Source organism: Sorghum bicolor, chromosome 9 (genome assembly GCF_000003195.3).
Source record: "Sorghum bicolor cultivar BTx623 chromosome 9, Sorghum_bicolor_NCBIv3, whole genome shotgun sequence".
NCBI classification, from domain to species: Eukaryota; Viridiplantae; Streptophyta; class Magnoliopsida; order Poales; family Poaceae; genus Sorghum; species Sorghum bicolor.
In genome coordinates, this window is record NC_012878.2 from 52,521,504 (window position 1) to 52,538,387 (window position 16,884).

Genomic DNA, 16,884 nt, shown 5'->3' on the forward strand with positions numbered 1-16,884 from the left:
GACAAGGTCACACGTCACACGGCTCACAGCCAACCCCCCACATGTCCAGTGTTCACCCAGGCAGATCGTCCTCGGTCTGTCACCGCCTCACCGGTTTTCTGCTGCTGCTGCCGTAGGGCCGTGCTTTTGCCGCCGCTTGGGTCCTGCTGGCGCCCGCCGCGGATCACGGCCTACGCGCAGTGCAGGCAGCGCCACCGGACCTGCAGTCTTGCTGTGCCATTTGGTGGCAGTGGCGTACGCGATCGCTCTGCTCATCTGCTCACTGCTGGCAGGGGGTAGAGTAGCACTGGTGCTGGCTGTGAAGCGGTCGTCCCTGCTGTGCTGCCGCTGTGGTGCGTCGTTCTCGTTCGCTGGTGACAGGGACACTTTGGTTGATCCGTTGAATTTACTGAAAGAGATGGGAATGGCCGCTGTGCCCGGGACATGGCCAGTCGTGAATAAGTCTGCTGTGAATGAGTGAATGTGGCTGTGGCGAGTGGAGTGCCAAATGTACGGCATGAATTATATCCAGCTAAACTTTTATGTGGAGATGGATGCTAAATGGACACGAACTGGTTATTTAATTCATTTCACTTATCTAAAATAAGTTTTGGTTGCGGTCCGCTCTGCTTCTACTATAAGCACGGCTTACGGCCGGGCAGTGGCAGCTTCGACCAGAGGCCGACACGCCCGAGCCAAGCCACACACGGAGACCTTGACGCCTTCCTAATTCATCCTCCGTGCGCTCCATTAGAATTTAGGATTGGCACACGGACCACGTACCGTGTGGTCATGGTGCATTTTAAGTTTTCAACCATGTGGCGTGCAATTCTGCGAATGCCTGGGCAACACACGCGAATAAGAGCGAATGGCACAACTGAGGTGGCACGAAGTATAACATCATTAGCCAAAATATTATTCTATCCACCATTGTGTAGCCACAGCATCAGTATTTGAGTTCTAAGAGGACAAATCCCTCATGATGTCAAAAACAGGAATTAAACTCATCTCCTGCAGACACACAAAAAAAGGAGCAGCTCCAGTCTCAGGCTCCTCGTGCCAATGAACAAGGCTCACAAGAAAAGGGTGCATGTAAATAACTTCTGCAATTGCTTCTGCATGAAAAGAACGGGAAGAATTGCAAGTCTATAGAGGAAAGAGAAGCTACTTCGGCTGCCATGGCAAGTTTCTACATGGGCGAGGAGAAGCTGAACTGGATTCCAGTCTTCGAACTGTCATGCTCAGCTTGCTTTAGGATGTGACAATAGTTCACCTGGATAATAAAAATAGAAAAGATGAAGTTAATCTTGAAGCTGTCCAGTGGACATCCGAAGTATCAAAATCGAAAGCATACATGGGATAGGAAATATACCTCCACCCGGAAAAGTTTGGTAGGCAAAATAATGCCAACACCAGCAGAGCTCCGGAATGTGCGCTGAAATTCAGAAGCCGTGAAGTTCTTATACTCACCCTCCGACAATTTTGCAAGGTTTCCGGCAGTTAGGAATGCATGGCCATGAATTCCAGCATCTCTGAATATCTTGAGAGGCAGATCAAAAGAAAGGTCAGCAAAGGCAGACACGGCCAGATCACCTCCCAAGTAATCCCTTCCAGGGTCACCCGAGCCACTCTCCGGTTTATCAAGGACATGCCTCCGTGCCTCTGTTGGGCCAACTCCCCTTAATCTGAAACCCAGCAGAGATGACAGTCCGCCCAAGCTGCAAACTGGAGAAGAATTGCCTCCAAGATAAAACCTCTCTGGCACTGGTGAAGTCGAATTCATGAATCCCCCTCCAAGTGGTAAAATGACACCCGCTCCAACACCAACATTGAGAGCAGCATTATAAAATCCCAAAGGCACAGCACCACGCACATCAAACTCCTGAAAGCAAAGCCACCATAATATATTTGTAAGAAAGTGATGGTCAGAACTGAGAAGATCAGATGATAAAATTATATACTGATGCAATTATTACATAGTTTCACCCATGAACAGCAAGGGCCAGGCGAAAAAAGGTCAGGCAGAAAGGGCAAGAGAATAACCTGCCGAAAATATCTCAATCCTTTGCTATTCCATAGACCACCAACTTGAGAAGTTGACTGAAACGCATATCCTTTTGTTGGCCTAAGATGTGAATCCCTCTTATCAATCTTGTATATGTACTTCAATGCAGAAAGAAGATTATGCCCTAACTGCCTCCTTATGGCCTTTGATGAGACATGCGATGGATCAGTTAAGGTACGCCATGTAAGGTTATATGACAAGTCATGGTTCCTTGTTGACAGCAAACCAAATGAAAGGCCAAGTAGGCGCTCCTTGTATGATGAAAACTTCAGCCAATCTTGTGATGACAAAGATGCCCGGGCCATCAATGGTGTTGGTATTGATTTGAACCTCGGTAGGTAGACTCCAACACCAACCTCTGTTGTTTGGTCCCAACCAAAGGACCCTGATGCATCCCAGATGTCACCATAGCCAAACAAATTCTTCAACTTAAGTGACCCTTCCAGCGACCAAGATCTTGCCTAAAAGAGTAGCGAGCACAGTCACACATCGATTATGCAAACATCTCAGTTAGGTAGCAGAATTTATCAGAATGACTATACAGTTATGCATTTTCTATGTTTTTCTTATTTTAGTCTGCATTTCGCACTCTTATGATGCTAACAACACAAGCACAGTAAGCATTTTCAGCAGTAAAATTGCAGAAGATATTGGAAAAGAAAATTATTTTAATTGTACTGAAGTTTTGTTTTTGTATTAAGTACAGGATAAAAGTTAACAGCCTGAAAAAATATTAAACTACTTCACAAAACAAAATAATTAACCATACTGCAAAATATGAGGATGCAGTGAGATTGCTTATCGCTGACAAAAGTAACATTCATCCCAATCAACTTCTGGGAAAAGGTGTATAGCCAAGTTTCAGTGCAAATTGCATCACATGACATGAAAATAAAGTCAAATACAGCTGACTACAAGGAGATCATGATCTATGTAAGGCTAATAACAAGGAACAATATGGTTTCCAATCATGTACAGTCCAATATGGAAGATGGAAAGGAGTTCCAAAAGAAATTCCATGGTTATCCAAAGAGCAAAACCAACAGTCTCAATACCAGCTCCTAGACAAATTTTTGTAAATACATGTTCTTCTTACTTCCTTTTCATTTTCCTTTCTGTACATATTTTTTAACATATAGAAATATATATGCAGTAGGTCCTAATGTTGTCCTGTGTGCGCTAAAATAGAAGGAGATCATCAGCAAAAATTATATGCTGAGTTCCTACAAGGGCAAACACACAATCAATATTCATCAGCAAAAATTATATGCTGAGTTCCTACAAGTAAATTCACAGCTTGACTTAGCAGGAAAATTGCTCTCTCAGCCTGACAAAATATCCTCTGTCAGACTGCCAATGTATAACATAAAAGAGCACATGCGGCAAATATTAATGCATGCCAGAATATTTATCAGAAACGTAAATGGAGTAACAGGTCCCCACTATGAAGCTCAAGATCGGTCAAACCATAATAACACTAGTTTTTCTTATGTGTGTGTGGTTCAACCATACTAAAACAGTATATGCATGTTTTTCTGTGTGTATTTTTCTGCTCATTATTTAATTTAAACTAATGCAGTTTATTGTCACTGAACAGATAGCGATCACTGGCGGAGGGTAGTGGAGGCGAAGCTGGCCACTTGCCCCCCTTCCTGCGCGCCCATCACTGCATCAGTCTGTATTTGTGCTTGTCTGCATGCAGACTTTCTCAAGAGTAGTACGTAGTATTCTGTAGGCTAGTAGAGGTCTCAACTTTGCTGCAAGTGTCAGCCACACTGTGTTACTTCACTGGATATAGTACTATCTTAAATGCTTAACTGCCCCCCCTCTAATTGACTCCACGCTCCGCCACTGATAGCGATGGCTAAGAAAATAAAAACAAAAACAAAGGTGCACTAATTACTAGCCAGACAAAATACCTCTATGCCAGTGTATACCATGAAAGAACATATGCTGCAAATACTAATGCATGCTAGCATATTTATCAAAAACGTAAATGAAGTGACGGGCCTCCACTATCAAGCTCAAGGATGGTCAAACCGTAATAATACTAGTTTTCCTTAATATTGTGTGTGCAAGTTCAACTGTATTACTTATCTAAAAAAAATCAACCGTACTTCAATATATGCATGTTTTTTTTTGTACTTTCTGCTCATTATTTAATTCGAACTCATGCAGTTTATTGTTATTTAACAAAAGCAATAGCTAAGAAAATAAAAACAAAACAACGACGTACTAACCATTGATAATTATATATAGGTCATGAACTCATGATAAATGTTCATCAAACGATAATATCATATAACCTAGATGATCCAATATCCAACTGGTTCCAGCATGCTACTGTCATCAACGGGTTGAGATTATAAAACTAGATACAGAGTGAAAGTTAAGAGCCCCCATTTCATTACTAATTGACTTAGTAAGAGGATAGCCTTTTGGAGACAGGAGGCTTCGATGCATTGTTCCCAACTAGTAGGAACTCATGAGAAAGCCATACAAATGATCATAAGGAACACTCGGAAAGTCTGAACCGAAATTCATCACTGTACTAAGGAGTAAGGATGTGCTATTTTGGGAATCCGTGCTTCTCAGCTTGCTAGTTACTACTAAAAAAAAGGGTCTCAAAAACTTCCATAAGAATGAACAACTATATGAATCTAATACCTCACAACATTGATAACCATTACCCCATGCCTCAGCCAGACCCAATTTTACCATCCAATGCAGTACCTATACACTGAGCCAAGAGGGGATACCTCACCTCGGGCTTCGAATAGACGCCGGCGGTGCCAGTGAGGGGGTTGGCCGCCTCGACGACCTCGATGACGACGTTGGTGGTGCCGGGCAGCTCGGGCGGCCCCGCGTCGAGCGTGATCTTGACGGTGTCGAAGACGTCGAGACTGTGCAGCCGCGCGGTGGCGACACTGGCGGCGCGGAGCAGATCCTGCACGGTGGGTGCGGCGCGGAGCAGGTCGGCGACCTCCGCCTCGATGAGCTCGTCCCGCGTCTTGGTGTTTCCCTTGATGAGCACGTCGTGGACGCGGATGCCCACGGGGTTGGATGACAGCCGCCGGAACACGGACTGCACCCGCTCCCGCTCCGCCGCCTCGGCCGCCGGCCCGTCCAGCTCCTCCTCCTCCTCCTCCTCCTCGTATTCCTCCTCCCCATCCTCTTCGTACTCCTCCTCCGAGAACCTGGCGTCGGAGTCAGCGGTGAGCACGTGCCGCTCGTCGTCCTTAGGGTTTTGGCCGGCGGCAGAATCGGCGGCGGCTGCCATGGTTGGGGTTTGGGGGAAGCGGAGGGAGAGCGGCTTCTCTTTTCTTCGTGTTTAGCAAGCCGTGCTTACCCGGATCCCGTGCGGCCGTGCCGCATAACTAAGCCGAATTTGCCGTTAAAGGATGGGCCTTGGGCTTGCGCACCAAGGCCACTTGTGTATCGGTGGGCTGTGCACACGCAAGATCACGGCCCACTTAGAAGTAGGAAAGTTGAGACGAGTATGGCTAGTCTCACTCCGCTTCCCCAAACCCCAACCATGGCAGCACGGCTTGCCTTCTTTTTGGCACCAAAGCTCATAATCATTTTGTCTCACTCATGTAGCGAGTTTTATGAGCTTTGGATATGTTTCATTGCAAAGACTATGACACTAGTTGTTTTCACTTTCATTCCACAGTTCACATCCATAATTTTTTTTCCGTCATACAACCTCTAGTGTCATAGTCTTTGCACAATTCCGTGGAGGGTGTATGGACTCCTGAACGAGCCACCGGGCAAGTGCAACACTTGCAAAAATCAGCTAAGCTTGACCCCACGGAAGCGCGTCTCCCTTTCGGCAACCTCCATTGAGGCCTATAAACGCCTTCACGAGTAGAGAGCTCACTCCATAACCAACCAACGCCCAACCACCAGCGTTGCAAGCCTTTGGTGTTCAGCAATGCCCGCCCCGGCCGGCGCTCCACATCTCCAACCACCTATCCACGCAGCCTGCCTTTTTTATACGCCTCTCGTGTTGGTGCATGCGCAATGCTGCTGGCTGACGTACGGGTAGAGGCGGTCAGGCGCCGGCATGGACGTCGTCGTGGCAACCGGGAGCTCTGACCATCGGCTGCGGCGGAAGGGTAGCAGCGGCGCCCACGTCGTTGCTCAGCTGCTCGAGTCGCCGCTCCCAACGCCACGCCGCTCGTGCTGCGGGCGGCCAGCCGACACGGGCACGCCGCCTGCTGCGCGCCGCGGCTGCGCCGACGCGTCCCCGCAGCGCGGGCACGTGCCGTTCAAGTGGGAGAGCTCGCCGGGCGTGCCCAAGAGCGCAGCTGCCGGCGCCGCCGGGGGTGGCAAGGCCGAGCGAGAGGTACCACCACTGCCGAAGCCGCCGCCGGGGCGGTGCGGCACGTGCCACGCCGCTCGGGCGCGGGCGCGGGCCTACCACCACCACCACCACCACAGCAACACTACCGAGTCGAGCAGCGACCAGCAGGACGACGACGACGACGACGGCACGTTCTCCGACGCGCTGGACAGGATCTCGTCCTCCGACAGGCTCGCCGCGCTCTCCGCGCGCCTGAGCGCCATCGACGGCGCCGTCTTCGGGTCGTCACGCCGCTCGCCGAGCTTCATCATGGACCGCTTCCTCCCGGCCGCCAACGCCATCGCCACCACGTCCGCGGACAAGCACCCGAGGCGTCCGTCGCCGCGCCCGCGCCGCTCCAGCGAGTCCAAGTCCAAGCGCGACAGGGAGGCCGAGGCCGCGGCCGCGGCCGCGGCCAGAGCCAGGTTCGTGACGCACATTCGGCGCCGCGCTCTCGCCTTCGAGTTCGAGCAGCCTATGCATCCCCCGCCGCATCGTCAGCGTGAGGAGGACGCGGCGACGGCAACGGCGGCCGCACAGGCACAACTCCCGCCGTGCGGCAAAGAGGAGGCGCAGGGCGAGGAGATGACCCCGAGGGCGTGCGGGTTCATGTTCTTCGTCCCCTGGAGCGCCAAGCCCGTGCTCCTCGGCTTCCAGCGGAGCCCTGCGCGTTCCAGGACGACGCCGCGGGGCGACGTCGCCTCTGTCACAACGGCGTCCTCTCCTCCTCGCCGGAGCGTCACGCTAGGCGACGTCCTGGAGAAGGACCGCGATGGCGGCCTGTCGCATTGGTACGACGAGAAGAGCGGCAGTGGCAAGGAGTGGGCGAACCCAGGGTGGGGCATGGCGCTTCTTGGTACGAGCAAGAGGTACTGCGCGGACGCGAGGAAGGCGCTGAGCAGGTTGACTCGCTCTGGAATGGACAGCGGCGACAGCCCAAGGATCGGCACCGCCGGCAGGGAGCGGAGCAGCAGCAAGCACAAGCAGGCTGCCTCGGCGCTGCGCTCAACGTCGGTCGAGATGCCGCCGCTTTCGCCGCCGTCCGAGTCGTGGCTCAGCAACGCGAGGCGGAGCAATGCCGGGAGTAACAAAAGTTGATGGCCCTTGTGAATTGTGATCGACGTGAGAGCCCATTTGCACATACATAGGGATCTTTCCACAGTGATTTTCCCACTTTATACGCGTTGCTACGAAATTTTCTTAACAATAAATCGTTATATATATAGTATTACTATTTGGTATTTAGTATATTGTGTATACATATATATAAATTTGACTTTCATGTTATTTTATTGTATTAAATTTGGTATACAATCACTAAACTAATAGAATATTTGATTATATTATAGAGGAATAGGTGATAAAACAAATAACATATATAAATGAACTGTATGTTAATAGATTAAATATTTAAAGTACTCGAGATGATATAGATGATATGGATATTTTTTCTAATTAATATGAGATGACATAGATTTAGTGAAGAATGATGTGGATACCTTGTGATAGAACATTTAGTGAGTCACTTAGTGAGAAATGATGTGGATACCTTGCATAAAAAGAGAAACTATCTAGTAGGGCATTCACAATGCAGACTTTATCATAGAGTCTAAAGTTATTTATTATTTCGAGCAATATGAACTTAGAGTCTAAATAAGAATTGGAATCTTATTTTTTCTACCTCTTTCTTCAATAAATATGCTGCCACATCAGCAAAATACTATAAATAATATATAATTAATTGTCTTGGACTCTGTGATAGAGTTGCATTGTGAGTGCCCATAGGGCTTATCTTTATAAGATTATATAATGTCTTCACTCTTCAGTAACAAGCCAATGATTATAAATATGCGTGGTTGGATTTAATATAAGGGGAAAAAGACAAACCAGGGAAATTGCCATTTTAATAAATGGATCCAGGTTATTTCTCTGTTTGAATAGGCTTAGCTGTTGAAATAAATCTTTTTCCCAGTAGCAGTGCTGACTTGCTGAGAACATATGCTCGTTTTTTAGCTTGCTGTGGCTGGGGCTGTTTCAGTTATTAGCTACAGTAGGTTCCAGTTGCTTGCTGTTCACTGTACAGGTTTCTTTAGATTTCTTTGCTTTCCATAGAACAAATAATGAAAGACGACTTCTAAAAAAAGAATGAAAGAATTGTGTGCCCGGGCATACCTGTACAACTTATGCCTGCCTAAATACTTTACAGGCTTTTAGATTTCTTTGCTTTCCATAGAACAAATAATGAAATAAATACTTGGTTAAAACTAAAAAAAAAAGAATGAAAGAATTGTGTGCCCGGGCATACCTGACAACTTATGCCCTGCCTAAAAATACTAAACTGTACACAGGAGACCTGTGTATCTTTGTATTAAAAAAAGGTAAACTGTACAATATCCTACCCTTCTCATAGCAGATGGACAGAGCTGTAGAGTCAGGGGAAGTCAGTTGCACAATGGACAGACTTCATGATGTTATGATTTCAAGTTCAGCCCACCAAAGCGCGCTGTTCCTTGGAATCGCCTGAACTTGAGTGATCTCAGTGATCTCTTGCATCCTCTTAGTGACCTCAGCCATTGTCGGCCTCTGCCTTAGGTCCTCACTTAGGCATAACCGAATCAGCTCTGAGAATGCTCTGACATGCTCCTCAGGGACTGAATTTAGTGTTGGGTCGACCATACCCATCACAGGGCTAGCACCGTTGAGATATCTGTGTGCCCATAGAACAAGAAGGCCATCGTCGTCACAATATGGACGCCTTCCAGAGATGGTCTCAAGCAGTAGCAAAGCAAACTTATACACTGTGCTGTATTCATCGTGAGCATCGTATTCATCTTCTTCTTTCTCCGCAACGCCATAGCTGATGTCTGCAACCTTTGCAGCATCATCTTCAGTCAAGTATATGCATGAACTGTTTAAGTTCCTTAGGGTTACAGGAGTGTTCTGCTGGTGCATGTAATCCAGACAGTATAGTACTCCCATAGCTATCCGTAGGCGTGATTGCCAATTCAGATGCTCCGCTTCTTTAACTGCAACAAAAAGTTTTGATGGTAATTAGAATTTGTAAACCTGCAAATATGAATTTCCTGTCACAACTGCTAATATCACGAGCCCTTGTGTGAAGACTGTTAATTGATAACAAGGTTTTTGCAGCTTTGCAGTACCCCACAACATACCCCTTAAAAGAAAGGTAACCCGCAATTAAAACTCACCATGCAAGCGCTCAAATAGTGATCCATTTGAAGCATACTCGAACACCATCATCCGAACGAATGGTTTTTCGTCTTCACAATAACCCACAAGGTTCAAAAGATTCTTATGGCTTACCTTCGACAAGGCTCCAACCTAGAAATGCAAAGAGTAACCATGCTCAAAACCCAATATCTGAAGTTTGGAAAAGAAATGGAACAGAAAAACCAACGACATACCTTATTCATGTAATGTGCTTCAGCTATAGCGGACCAACCTCCTGCATACGCCACCGTTGTAGACACCACAGCTATTTCTGCTCCACATGGGAGAGTTCCTTTATACACTGTATATCCAGGTAGTGTGCCAATTATGTTACTGAAACCCTCACAGGCTGTTTCGAGCTCTGATCGTCTGAATAAAGTTATCCCTGCATAAACAGCGGTTAGAAGAGGACCATAGGTTCTGTTTGTGCATTGAAGCAAGCAGTATGGCAGCGTACACCTTGAGCAAATGCAAACTACAGGAATGCAAAGCACTACAGCAAAGTGAGCATTGAACAAATATGCATAGCAAAATATTAGCATATCAAGCAACCTTCCATGGTAGTGGTCTGTAATTGTCTGCTTGAACTGTTTGCAGACAAGGGTACAACGGTGCTAGTCTTCTTGCGGCAGTAGCAAAAGAAACATAGTGCTGAAGAGGCCGCCACCAAAAAAATAATAACTGCTCCAATCGATGCATATATTATTGCAGAACTTTTGTTCTTGTTCTCTTGGCTTGGTGGTGCAGGAGGGGGTGGAGGGGGTTGAATGGGTTCAGAAGGAGATGGTGCTGCTGGAGAATTCCACGGAAAAACCATGGGACTGGGTGATCTTATTGGATCCGAAATATTGATCATTTCAAAATCTATTCGTTTGCTCACTAACAGTCTTCTGATTTTGAATGTAGCAATCCTTGTGGTTGGGGTAGGTACTTGATTTTCAGGTTCACATATCCTAGTGAGCTGGTGCACTCCAACTGGTGAACACCCAGAAAGGCTGTTACCTTTAAGAAATCTGCACCTCGAAAAACGAAATCAATGTCAGGTAGTGAAAGTTAATCTGAGAGAAACACTTGTTAGGTGAAGATCTCACTCACAGAAATTCTAGGGATAATATGTTTTGTAGCTCTGATGGAATTGGTCCACTGAAATTATTATATCCAAGATCCAACATCTTTAGATCCTGTAGGTCTCCTATTTCTCTAGGTATGATACCATAGAACGAGTTGTTGTGCAGAATTCTGTATGGAAAAACAAAATAAAATCAGGATACAGAGTAATTGGGAATTCTTCCAAAAAAAAGGCAAATACAAAACTGCAGATATAAATCTGTACAAATAAGATGTTTTTGATTCAACACTATTCCTCAGATGGAGTTTGGACACCAGCTAATGACAGGAAGTTCTTTAAGCATCAATTTTGCAAATCAGAGGCTTGATGTAGTGAAGAACAAGAATAGCCATGGCTTTTTATTTAAAAAGTCATCCAAGAAAAGATTCATAAGTGGTTTTTAGTATGCCAACAGCTTATCTTTCCTCCCCCACACCCCCCACGCCCCACCCCCCAAAAAAACAATTTTAAGGTTCCCATTGGTCTTAACTTTCAACCAAGGTTCTAAATCTCCGGCTATAGCTGTTTAGGGATGATTTAGCTATTTTTTAATGTACAATTTAGCTGTTAACTGCAGCTATAGCCAACTACTTCTTGTTACTGAAGGTAGATCGCTAAATGTCTTAGTATTTGCTGTTTCTGGAGGTAGATTGCTAAAGGTCTTTGCCGGTGATTTAAGACACTGGTCTTAACTAAGCTCTTCTAAGTTCATTACAGTACGCACATCAAAAGAAACATTTATGTTTTATCTGACTAGATACTCAGAAACAAAAACCAAAATGCTAGATGAAATTCCTGAATTTGACAACTGAAAAGTGAAAATGCTTAAGGTCTTGAGCACATCAAAATTCAGAACTAAGAAAATGCATACTTTTTAAAGTTTCTGAGTCGATGTGTTTGAACAAAAACAAAACATTTCTGAAAGAAGTACAGAATGTGCTTACAGAGATTTCATATGCATAAGCTTTCCAATCTCTGGAGATAAAACACCCTTTAGACCAAGATTTGCTAAGCTCCTGCATAATTGCATACTCAAATTTAGGGGAACACATCAGAATAGGCATGATCAATCAGAAGTAGACACACAGTGTTATGCTCTAATTGAGAAATAAAATAATCACTGCTACTTTAACTATAGAAAACAGGAACACGTAAGAATTATGTACAATCCTAACAGCATGTGCAGACATAATGTTACAGCAGAACCAAGCATGCATCACTCAAAATGATACCAAATTCTTGAAATAACAGTTAAGCTTAATATGATGCCGATCCAATATTATACTCCTTGAAAGCAAGTGGAGGATCAACAAAACTTTGCCCCCAAAAAAAAATGACAAATGGACTTATAAAGGGTCCTTATTATCAGGATGATCATTAAATTGCCCATCCAAAAACAGATTGGCACAGGAAATGACAGTCTTCGTTATTCCCTCTACATAACCATAACATGCCATTTAAACAGGTGAATTGAAGGTTGCTCTTTTTGACATTACAAGAACTAGTTCCAGTTTGAGGGATGCGGAACTAAGGGCTTGTCTGGATGCACTCGTATTCAACTCAATCCACATGTGTTGGGGTTTCCACTCCAATCCACCCGAACACACACGTGGATTGAGACTTCAATCCACCCAACACACGTGAATTGAGGTGGATACCAGTGCAGCCAAACAAGCACTAACTTATGGTCCCCAACCCCAACATCACAGATTGATTTATATAGTTCACTAATATATGCACAAATGAGTTTTCTTGTGTACTTATTATCTTTTGCTATGCAAAAGAGAACAACTTACAGGCCCATGACAAGTCCATCATCGGAGCATTCCACACCAAACCAAAAACAGGGGCTCAAACTCTCCTCATTCCAGTCCAACAAAGCACCATATGGGTCCGCATCGATCGCTGCCTTAAATTTCAGCAGAGCAGCACCTGCAGTTCAGCAAAGAAACAGCCCTAAACAGAGTCAAAAACAAAAGTCGGGCAACAACCATCCACGCAAGCGATTCAAAGCACAACACGATACCTTCATGATTCAGGGATGCGCACTGCTCAAATGTCAACAAGAACCAGAAGAAAAACCACACCCCCAGAACTCTCCTCCGACAGGTCCCCATGCCTCAGAGCAACTTCTGCAAGAACACAACCCTAGAGAAACGAAGCACCAAAACCCGCTGCGCTAGCGCTGTCGCTCCAAGAATCGGCGCCGAAGATCCTATCTTTCCTCCGCCCTTGATGGATTCAATAAGAACAAGCCGCGTGGTTTGCCTTCGGCGGCCAGAAAGGAGAAGCGGATCAAGGAAGAAGCCAACAGGCCAGACTAAAAACAAAATTCACAATAGCCGCCACCGCCAAGAACGAGTCAATAAGCGGGCAACTACCCAATCCGCTCCCCCAGAGTAGAAAATTGATCCGGTGCTTTTCTTAGTGGAAAATGGAGACCAGGGCTACTAGTAGCAGACAAGAAAAGGAGCCAGAACAAGGGGATTGTGAAATTCTGGTGGGAAGTGGAACGGGACGCGGTGTCCGACGTCACGTGGAGGCGCACGCGGCACACGAAAGTGTGTGGAAACGTAACCTTGACAGTTGATCAATTCCTTTCGCTCAAAAGAATCAAAGCTACTGTATATGCATTATAAATTGGAGTGCTCCATGGCCAAGTCCAGAATATATATCGTATTCCCACTTGGTTCGTTCTTCCAAATTTTACTTAGGCCTTGTTTAGTTCGCAAATTTTTTTTGTTTTTAGCTATTGTAGCATTTCATTTTTATTGACAAACATTGTAATCATGGAGTAACTAGGCTTAAAAAATTCATCTCACAAATTACAGGTAAACTATGCAGTTAGTTTTTATTTTTGTCTATATTTAATACCCTATGCATACGACCAAAGATTCGATGTGACGAGAAATCTTGAAAATTTTTACCAACTAAACAAGGGTTTACTCCAGATATTGGTCAATGGTTGTTGAATACCGACTGGGGGATGTTGCACGCGGGAAGCGACGTATTCCTGGTGTGATTCCTCTCGTTTTTTTTTGTTTGTTTGTGTGGGCATGGGTATTTTCTGAAAAGTTGTATTCTTTTTCAAAGTTGTTATCATGCCCAACAAACCCATTTGATGAGGTATACGAATTATAATTTACTCTCTTCATTTTAAATTATAGTTTAATTTAACTTTGTCCTAACTAAAGGTTATACAATTTTGATCAAGTTATTAGAAAAAATATATTAACATCTACAAAATCAAATAAATACAATATGATAACATATTCAATGGAGAATTTAATAAAACTAACTTGATATTTTAGACGTTGATGCATTTTTCTAAAACTTGCTCATAAAGTTAGAGAAGTTTGGGTTAAAACAAAGCCAAAGTAAATTATAACTTTAATCCTAGAAATAATATAATGGTAGAATAGTGTTGAGTCAAACTCTCTTAAATTTTGACCAAATTTGTAAAAAGCCAGTAATATTTATCATAGTGAATATGTTTTATTATATTTGTCCTGAAATGTATTTTAATAGTATAACTATTCAAAACCATAAATTTTGATGCTATTTTTTTTATAAATTTAGATAAAATTAAGAGGGTTTGGCCGATTGTTCTGTTGGATGGGCCTATGGGTCCTTGACTCCTTGTGCGCTCCACTTGGCTTCATGTCATCCCTTGATGTAAACCCATGCTGAACCAACATGTGTGATGACTTCTAGGTATGTTTGCTTCCATGTGGTGAAATGTGAGTTTGGATGGGCTAGGGTTGGGTCGACCGACCTAGAGCCATGTTGCGCAACCTCCCAACTAGCCTATCTTTCACTTATTTGTCCTACACATACATAGTTATCAAAACTTATGGAGTTGATTAGAAGTAAGCCCCATGACTATTGTGGATATCATTCATACCCTCAAATTAAGTACGAGTTCATGCTTAAAATGATGAGTTAGTGACCATCAACAATCTTAACATGCCACCGACAACCCCTATGCCCCTACCAACTACAGAGTTCGCGTCTCCTCAGTTGGGTGATCTAGGCGCCTTGACAACGAGCACAATGGTAAGGCCCCGACTCTTGTTCTGTCCACTCTGGAGAACGTCTTGGAACCAATGGTGTTGTTGTGGGTGATGGACCTGCCATGTTCAAGGAAGCGCGTGGCAAAGGAGAACTGGTGCGAGGTAATAATCGAGGAGATGACATTAAGTGAGCAGAACAACATGTGGATGCTTGTCAACCTACCTCTAGGCCATCATTCAATCAGGTATTCAAGCTGAAGCATGATGAAGATGGGACCATTGTTAAGCACAAAGCTCAGCTTGTGGCGAAGGGCTATGTCTGACAGTAGGGGATCAACTACAATGAGGTCTCCACACTTTGTTGCTTGAATGAAGTCCATTTAGACGCTGCTCATCGTGGCGGCTCATGATGGTTGGTTTTGTGCATCACATGAATGTCAAGTCAATATTCCTCAGTGACGAGCTGAAAGAGGAGGTGTACGTCCTGCTGAAACGATCTAGATTTTTCCAAAAAGGGAAAAATCCACAGATTCGAATTATAATGTGATAATTCAAAAATTGAACCATCTCATTATCATATATCAGCTGTTATCATAGTCATACATCGTGTAAAACAAAATTACAACACATCTGCTTTACAACTCTTGGTCAACAAGCCTATTACATCGTTTTTCTAGCGGAAACCCACACGAGTCTTTATCAGAGTCGATGTAGCGCGTCAGCGGTGAAGGCTCCTTCACGGTAATCATCAGAGTCGGCGTAGTTTATCAGCGGACGTACTCTTCATCTTTGAACCAAACTTGAGCGCAGGAGCGAGACCACCTAATCCTTTTATTCTCCGTTGTTATCATCATAGACCATGTTCATAACCTGCTAAACAATTTTCAGTACGATTTGTACTGGCCACTGGCTCCCACCCTATGCTTTTGCGTAAGCTTTGTGGTAAGTGGAATGCAAAGGGTAGATCAATAGGCCTATATATATGGCTGTAGTTTTTCCTATGCAAGTTCATCAGTATTTAATAATAATAATTCATCAAGTTTTAATCCATCTCATCCACACATCCATCCATCCATCCCATCACACACATCTCACCACACTCTCACTCTCTAGGCGGCAAGTACGACTCCCGCTCGTGCCTTGCCTCAACGGCCAACGCCGGATCCAACACAAACCCAGGGGAAGGTAGAAAGGACTCCTCTCACTAGTCAAGTGAAGCTGTACTTAGGAAAGGTCCATAGCCGACGAATCGGCATATGTATCGATCGATCAACCAAACTCTGCAGAGGTTTGCACTAACCACAAGATCACCATCATCGGCGGTGCGCCCCGCCTAGGCTGATTCCGGGCTGCCTTCCAACTAAACACGATGCCACCCTACCACTCAGAACTGGGACCATACCGGAGTACCACCGATATGCTGAGACTGTGAGGCGTAGTATCGGGCCCCACAGGTCACTACGCTGTCTTAGGAGGGTGTGGGTCCTCATGCCCGTACCTCCCTACACTATCCGCTAACAACCTATTAGTAGTGGCACCGCCCTAGCTAGTCGTACATCCGTCTCCTCCCCATAAGAGCGAGTGGGGTGCAAGGCTTCCTAAGACCCGGTCCACAGAACATATCAAACAGGACATCTTCACAAGGGGCCAACCGATGCCCCGCTCGACGGGACATCCGATTACCCCGTGCTAAACAGCACCTCCTATCCCGGTGCTTCGTCCCACGAAGACACTCCACTCCGGGACCTCTCCCTGTCACATATACCCGCCACAGGTATCTCTCATGGAGAACGCCCAGGTAGCGTTCCCCGGCAAGACTTGTCCCAAGACTCGTCGTAGATCCTGCTCGGTCGACTCGACCCTCACCACTAAAAATGGCAACGGGCAAAATCTGCGCGGATAATGCCTTTGCATGCCCGCACCCGCAACCAAAATCTTGTGCCCGCACCCGCGCCCGTTACCCGTCACGGGTAGGAACTTGTGCCCATGCCCGCTATCCGCGGGCAAGGCTCGCCCGCGGGCATGTCCGCATACCCGCCAGGGGTCGCCATTCTAGCTGCACATCACAATATGTATCAAATTGTCACTCGATTTATTACTCTATTAGGCTGATCTCGAACTGAAATATGAAGACAGGAATTAA

At 45.4% G+C, this 16,884-nt stretch overlaps 2 protein-coding genes across 2 annotated transcripts; both read right to left on the bottom strand.

The window, feature by feature from the left end:
- On the bottom strand, positions 875 to 5,407 carry LOC8076984 (sorting and assembly machinery component 50 homolog A). Its single transcript, XM_002441200.2, has 4 exons — positions 4,809 to 5,407; positions 2,023 to 2,505; positions 1,352 to 1,861; positions 875 to 1,252 (listed from the first exon to the last, which is right to left on the bottom strand). The coding sequence occupies exons 1-4, from the start codon at positions 5,322 to 5,324 to the stop codon at positions 1,169 to 1,171; spliced, it is 1,593 nt and encodes a 530-aa protein (XP_002441245.1). The 5' UTR covers positions 5,325 to 5,407; the 3' UTR covers positions 875 to 1,168.
- LOC8076985 (protein MALE DISCOVERER 2) lies at positions 8,508 to 13,277 on the bottom strand. Its single transcript, XM_021448447.1, has 8 exons — positions 12,755 to 13,277; positions 12,525 to 12,660; positions 11,673 to 11,744; positions 10,716 to 10,859; positions 10,173 to 10,633; positions 9,815 to 10,005; positions 9,599 to 9,731; positions 8,508 to 9,415 (listed from the first exon to the last, which is right to left on the bottom strand). Exons 1-8 carry the CDS (start codon positions 12,843 to 12,845, stop codon positions 8,853 to 8,855), a joined length of 1,791 nt encoding a protein of 596 aa, XP_021304122.1. The 5' UTR covers positions 12,846 to 13,277; the 3' UTR covers positions 8,508 to 8,852.